Below are 7,377 nucleotides of genomic sequence, written 5' to 3' on the forward strand. Positions count from 1 at the left end.
ACACACACACACACTTCATTAGCATACATCAAACTTCCTGAGGATGTGACAAACGTCATTTGAACCTTCAAAGTGTTGAGGCCTTGTTTCTTTCTGCTGGCAGCTGTCAAAAACCTTCCGTGTGCGACAGCATCAAGCGCCAGAGAAGAGTCAAACCACACGCACAATCTAAAGACTATATATAGATGAAATGTTGTCATTTTAAGAGGACTTGGGGAGGAAAAAAGACTGCTGCTTCTCTTAGTCTTCAAAATGAAGACCAAAGCTTCATCAGGAACACACACGCACACACACACACACACACACACACACACGCACACACACACACAACAACTCTTCATAAAACGGGGAGGGTGGAGATAAAAACCGATTTCCTCTGTGGAAAGTCAGATTTGTTCCTCTCTGATGGTCGGGCTGCTTTGGAGAAGAGTGGCGCTTTCTTCCTGTCTTCATCTTATGGATATCTAGTCATCTGGAGTCTGTCAATGACCAAAAACCTTCATGGTAAAGGTTTGATCAGAGGCCGTCTTCAAAGGGTTCCAGCGGCTGTCTTTATTGGTGAAGGAGCCTCTTTCAGGTCCTCCTTCCATCCCTGCCGCCATTCCTCCTTCCATCCCTCCCTCCCTCCCTCCCTCCACCTGTCAGAAGAGAAAGCAGGCCTTTACAGTACAAACAGAGGTTTGTAGTGAGAGAGGGAGAGAAGGAGATGAGATGGTTGAACAGGCTGTGAGAAACTGAAAAACTGAGGAGGAAAAAAATTTTGTCTGTCAAGAAAAAGGCGACCATCTTGTTTTGCTTTTTGTGGCTTACTTTAGTGATTTATCTCCATATGTTGTCATTGAAGGAGAGAAACAGGGACAGGGAGGGTTTAGTGTGTCCTCTGACTGACCTTACTGTATGTTAGCATTCATGTCTGTGTTAGCCTCGCGTGGTTAGCCACAACAGTCATCGTTATGAAAATGGCAGCTCTGTTGTCTCCATCCCGGTGCATAGCAACCAGGACACAGCCTTGGTAACCAGGACACAGCCTTGGTAACCAGGACAAAGCCTTGGTAACCAGGACACAGCCTTGGTAACCAGGACAAAGCCTTGGTAACCAGGACACAGCCTTGGTAACCAGGACAAAGCCTTGGTAACCAGGACAAATCCTTGGTAATCAGGACACAGCCTTGGTAACAAGGACAAAGCCTTGGTAACCAGGACAAAGCCTTGATAACAAGGACAAAGCCTTGGTAATCAGGACACAGCCTTGGTAACCAGGACACAGCCTTGGTAACCAGGACAAAGCCTTGATAACAAGGACAAAGCCTTGGTAATCAGGACACAGCCTTGGTAACCAGGACAAAGCCTTGGTAACAAGGACAAAGCCTTGGTAACCAGGACAAAGCCTTGGTAATCAGGACACAGCCTTGGTAACCAGGACAAAGCCTTGGTAATCAGGACAATGCCTTGGTAACCAGGACAAAGCCTTGGTAACCAGGACAAAGCCTTGGTAACCAGGACAAAGCCTTGGTAATCAGGACAATGCCTTGGTAAGACATACAACATGGTGTAAATACTCAACAGTTGGTCTCAAAGACAGCACTCGCTGTTTAACTGTATAGATGTTAGCATCCTCAAAATGCTATGAGTAGCATCTTACCAAATATAATTGTTTCTATCATCGTGAATAACAACTGTATTTTTTTATACATGGTTCATGAATAAAATAATAAGTGTTTTACCTGAGGGGAGAACATAATTACGCCACAATGTTCAGCAGGCTACACTCAGCTCTGTCCACCTGCAGCCGTTTACTGAGCAACGCAGCTGCTGGGCAGATTCCCCTTAATGGCTGGCAGTATCTCTCCTCCACTGCCCAGCCTAACCATCCCATCCAGCTGGGCTGAAGTCATTAGGCTGAGGGCCAGGTAGACAACTCTATTGTACACTACCTCTCTGCCGGGGGGTGGGGGGGGGGGGGGTCCCCTCTCTAGAGGTGTGTGTGGGGGGGGGGGGGGGGGGGACCAGTATCCAGTCCTAACTACGGCGTGTAGTGGACGCTCGTTGTGCTGAATCTGATGTACGAGACAGACAGAGGACATGGACTCGCCACAAGGGAGCTTGTAATTCAGAGGAGAGTGGATCCCGTTACTGCGGTAACTGCTGGAGTCCATACATCAGCAGTGCCGCATTAAAAAAAAAAAAATTGACTTCGCTGGAAAGCTTGTTGAGGAATCTGGACTTACATGGAACGCGGTTCATAAAGGGTTGTGTTCACTTTGTTATTGTTTGTTGGTTTGGTTCTGAGGTAGCCGAGTGTTTTGTCTGGCTGGTCATATTGTTATGACTGTAGAGGCATCTATAGATAGATGGAAGCTTTAGAATGCGCTCTCTCTCTCTCTCTCTCTCTCTCTCTCTCTCGCTTTCACGGTTCCGCCTCTTTTCTTGAACTTGTTGGCACTCAAATTACAGCCTGTAAAACCATTTTTCAGTGTTTGTTTGAAAAGGGGTCCTTCTCAGATTACCCGTGGCTCTTTCTGGTGGGGAGAAAATAAGTAAATTGATGGACTTTCTCCCTCTCTGACTTTATTGGCCTGACACTTTTAAATGAGGGGAGAAGGAGGAAGAGAAATTTGGCAAAGTGGCAAAGGCCTAATCTGTTGCATGCTGTGTTGGGACAAAAAGAGCCTCTCTGTGTTGGGATAATTTATACTCTGCCTCTTTGAAGTGCTTCCCAATCCTTTCATTGTGCCCAGGAAGATTAATTACCGAAAGCCAGAACAATCAGTTAAATCCACAACAGGAAAATTATTTTTAGGAAAAAACAATCTTCACCCCCCTCTCTTCTCTCTCTTTCTTTCTCTCTCTCTCTCTCTCTCTCTCTCCACTTTAAAGAAGGGAGTATCGAGAAGGAGAAGGAGGGAGGAAAAAGACATCTCTGGACATTCGGCATACCAAAGGCCGGGTGCGGGAATTTTTCGGGGGCATTCCCTGGCTTCTCCTTGAAAATGTCGGGGAAAGTTAGTTGACCCTCCTCCTCCTCCTCCTCCTCCTCCTCCTCCTCCGTCTCATAAAGCACTGTTACATTCCCCAAACAATGCTGCTATACGTCTCTTTATTTGTCAATTCAGCATGTCCGCTTCCTATTGTATATAGTTCTGTACACACACTGTGTGCCTAAGTATACGTGTGTGTCTGTGTGTGTGTCTGTGTGTCTGTGTGTGTGTGTGTCTGTTTGTGGGCAACGGGGGGGGGTTTGCTAACCGAACGCTTTAAGCTTTGTAATCAGACTATGGTTTGCACAGTGTAATTTCGCTCCAGACAGACTTCCTCCTCCCCATTGAGGTGAAGGGCCTCTGCGTTTGATGTGCCCTGCCAGCGGAATTAGCATTCCCTTAGCGGCGTTAGCATTCTGCGCTCCATCCTAGCCGTGTTGACTCTGACCTGTCCCCCGGTGGCCAGTAGGGGGCGGTGTGATGTGATGTGATTAGCCAGCGCGGCTGTTAGACCCCCTGTGGAGATGTGAGAGGGGAGCGAGGCCCTGTTCCACTGCTATCATAACACAGCCTTTCTTCCTCCCTTCCTTGATGCGATCGCTGATCAAACGCGGTTGGATCGGTCGCAGCAGGCTTTCCACTGCATCACTTTGTCCAATCGCATCACGTCAGATCAGTGATTTCTTCAAGGAAAGAAGGAAGGGTTCTTTTTTAACTCCTTCAGTGCCGAGGGTGACTTAAAGTCGCCCAAATTGTCAACATTCTAGAGTGCCACGGGTGGCTTTATTCACCAAAAAACGCATCAATTATGATTTGTGGCCATTTTGTAGCCAATCACAGTGCTGTTGCTAGGTAAACACCACATAAAACACTTGGCACTCCAGGTGGTGGGTGTTCCGGAACTCTTTGGCAGTTGGTGAGTTAAGGGTATTGGTACAGGGCCTGAGTACCCTCTCCCTGCCTGCAACAAAGTGAGGTCATTGCCGGACCATCTTAATGGTCTCTGTCAGGTGTTTTCATTGTCCTGTAAGTTTCTGTCCAGCTCTTGTGTCTCATGCTTGAACGTGTGACATCATCACTCCAGCACTCATATCCAGAACTACCACACCTGCAAGAAAGTGCTTTCAACTACGGGAGGCAAGACAGCTTCAGCATGATTATCACAGAGACACATCACACATCCTCTCATGGTCTTTTGCTTGAAGTGATCTGAGCCCCCTCTCCTCCTCCTCCTCCTCCCCCCCTCTCCCCCCCCCCTCTCCTCCCCCCCCCCTCCTCCTCCTCTCCCTCACCCCCTCTCCTCCCCCCCCTCTCCTCTCCCTCCCCCCCCTCTCCTCCTCCCCGTCCTCCTCCTCCTCTCCCTCCCCCCCCTCTCCTCCCCCTCCCCCCCTCTCCTCCTCCCCGTCCTCCTCCTCCTCTCCCTCCCCCTCCTCCTCCTCCCCCCCCTCTCCTCTCCCCCCCCCCTCCCTCCCCCTCCTCCTCCTCCTCTCCTCCTCCCCCTCCCCCCCTCTCCTCCTCCCCGTCCTCCTCCTCCTCTCCCTCCCCCTCCTGCTCCTCCCCTCCCTCCTCCTCCTCTCCTCCCCCCCCTCTCCTCCTCCCCCCCCCCCTCTCCTCCTCCTCCTCCTCCTCTCCCTCACCCCCTCTCCTCCCCCCCCTCTCCTCTCCCTCACCCCCTCTCCTCCCCCCCCTCTCCTCTCCCTCACCCCCTCTCCTCCCCCCCCTCTCCTCCTCCCCGTCCTCCTCCTCCTCCCCCTCCCCCCTCTCCTCCCCCTCCTCCTCCCCCCCCCCCTCTCCTCTCCCTCACCCCCTCTCCTCCTCCCCCCCCCTCTCCTCCTCCTCTCCTCCTCTCCGTCCTCCTCCTCCTCTCCCTCCCCCTCCTCCTCCTCCCCCCCCCTCCCCCCTCTCCTCCTCCTCTCTCCCCCCCCCCTCCCCCTCCTCCCTCCCCCCCTCTCCTCCTCCCCGTCCTCCTCCTCCTCCCCCCCCCCTCTCCTCCCCCTCCCCCCCCTCTCCTCCTCCTCTTCTCTCTGCAGGTGACAGCAGCACGGCAGGAGTGTGAGACGAGGATTAAAGGTCTGATGCCTGCGGAGCTTCGCCAGGAGCTGGAGGACACCATCGCCTCTCTGAAGTCTCAGGTGAGGCCAACGCGCCCCGGGGCGCTCCGCTGGGAACCGGCCCCCGAGCCCCTCCACCCACCCTCTCCACAGTTGACACACAGAGAGACGTTACCAGGGGAGGCCGGCGGAGGCAGAAATCAGAGGACGGGCTCACAAGCATCCTCTCAGCACTTTTGTAGACGGACGCATTATTCTGAAGGTCTGCGTCTGTTGTAGACAGCAGGGGAGGCTGGTGGAGGTAGAACACCAGGGGAGGCTGGTGGAGGTAGACCAGGGGAGGCTGGTGGAGGTAGACCAGGGGAGGCTGGTGGAGGTAGAAACACGTTGTGTTTGATACCATTCCTTATTCCATTCCATGCATTACTTATTAATGAGCCTGTCCTCCGTTTTCTACCTCCACCCAACTGGACTTCTCCACGTCTACATACTCAACCACATATGATTCCAGCTCTCTTCTCTATCTCACTTCTGATCAACCACCTGTTTTCCTCTTGACTGTGTTCCATAGGTCACGGGTCCTTCTCAAAACACACTGGAGGAGAATATCTTGAGGGAGGAACACTCGGGATCTTCTCCTCCAATGCGTTTCTGAGAAGGATGCGAGTTAATATGGAATGCAGGGATGCGAGGAAAGATTATTAGAAAGCACGCTTAGGATCTCCTGAACACCTCTGCTTTCCCGCCCTTTCCCTTTCCACATGGATGGAAACCATGGGAGGCTGGACTGAACCCACACGCTCTGTCTGAAACGTGCGTGTCGGCCATGTTTGTTTGGTTTCTTGGACAGGAGGAGAGGGATAGTGTAGCAGTGGTCTAGTGCTCAACCATACGCATGGCTTTCATTTGGACTCCTTGCTCTCTTTGAAGCCCCTTTCTCTCCCTCCTTCTCAGCAGACTCACACACACACACACACACACACACACACACAATCATTCCCCTACAACCACATTAGTACAGTATAGCTTTTCGTCACGGGGCTCCGGTCCGACCAGACTTATTAGCTCCAGCGGGCCTCCCTCCCGTTCGACGTGAACAGAACCGTGGCGAGACGTTTCTAGTTCAACGTTTACAACCTAAACAATAGGGCCCTTTTTTTGTGGTGGGGAGGGGGGGGACGGGGGCGGTGGGGGGGGACGGGAAGGGGGGGGGCCTCACCAACAGCGTTTCTCAGAGAGCGCCGGCGCCCGCCTGCTCTGAATAGCTCAGAGGAGATCCCTTTTCAGGCTCTCGCCACAACTCTGTGATGGGATATGTTTATACGATGTAATTCGTGACCAGGAACAGCCTCCCCTCTCATTGAGGATGTCTTGGGTTTTGCACATTACGATGCATTATTTTTACTGAAGAGAAGAGGAAGCCGGCAGCGTCTCGACCGCAGTTGGACAGGGTTCCCGCGTACTTTACGTTCTCTGATGGAGGTTTTTTTTTTTTTTTTTTTTTCCTCCAGTGAAACCTAGGTCTTTTTTTTCTGAGGTTTACCCAAGAATGGAAAGTAATACCCTCATCTCTCAGTGAATATATACAACAATGCATATTCCTTTTGTTTTAGTTTAGTTTGGGGGGGGTGGGGGGGGGGGGGGTTATAGGAGGGGAGCTTGGCTTTTGATTTGATGTGGGAGACAGTAATGTATTGCAGTTAGAAGTTAAGACCTGCTTCTGCATCTTCTGTGGTCCCCTACGTCTGGTATGTAACAATGGTAGAACTAACCATACCATGTGTTTCTGATGTGCTGCCATTGTGTCCTATTCTCTCACTTGTGACCTCACTATGTCCCCTAACCCCCTTTCTTCCTCCCCTAGTCTTGTCTCCTACCACCCTAAGTAAACCCCTATTCATTTAACCCCTTCCTTTCCCATAAAACGCCCTTCTGCCACTAACTCTGTACTATGTCTGCCTGCTGCAGGTGAACTTCCTACAGAAGAGAGCCTCCGTACTGCAGGAGGATCTGGATTCCTTTCGCAGCAAGGAGGTTGGTGTGTGTGTGTGTGTGTGTGTGTGTGTGTGTGTGTGTGTGTGCGCTCTGACAGTGACAGAGGACCCACTGTGGAACCCTTTGATGTCCCGTCCATCCATCATGCTGTCAGAGACACTAGGATGCATCTATGTAAAGCGTCTTATACGTTCCCCGCGATAAGAGGGCCATTCAAATGTGCTCCGAGCCACGATGCTGCTCACATCATATCAGCACTGATCTCTCTGAGAGGGGCCTGAGTCACGTCCTCATCAAGACCCCCCACCCACCCACACACACACACACACACACACACACACACACACACACAC

The 7,377-nt window shown here is 51.7% G+C and overlaps 1 protein-coding gene across 1 annotated transcript in view; it reads left to right on the forward strand.

The window, feature by feature from the left end:
• The window catches only part of LOC310824742 (centrosomal protein of 112 kDa-like), a gene marked incomplete at both ends in the record, with an annotated part of 9,974 nt that extends 2,911 nt beyond the window's left edge, over positions 1-7,063 (forward strand). The window contains 2 exons of the mRNA XM_083697999.1: positions 5,009-5,110; positions 6,998-7,063. Coding sequence (XP_083554125.1) covers positions 5,009-5,110; positions 6,998-7,063 — 168 coding nt within the window. The remainder of the gene's footprint in view (positions 1-5,008; positions 5,111-6,997) is intronic.
• Between the last annotated feature and the right edge of the window lie 314 nt (positions 7,064-7,377).

Source organism: Argentina silus, assembly GCF_951799395.1.
Source record: "Argentina silus genome assembly, contig: scaffold_559, whole genome shotgun sequence".
In the NCBI taxonomy this organism is placed as follows: Eukaryota; Metazoa; Chordata; class Actinopteri; order Argentiniformes; family Argentinidae; genus Argentina; species Argentina silus.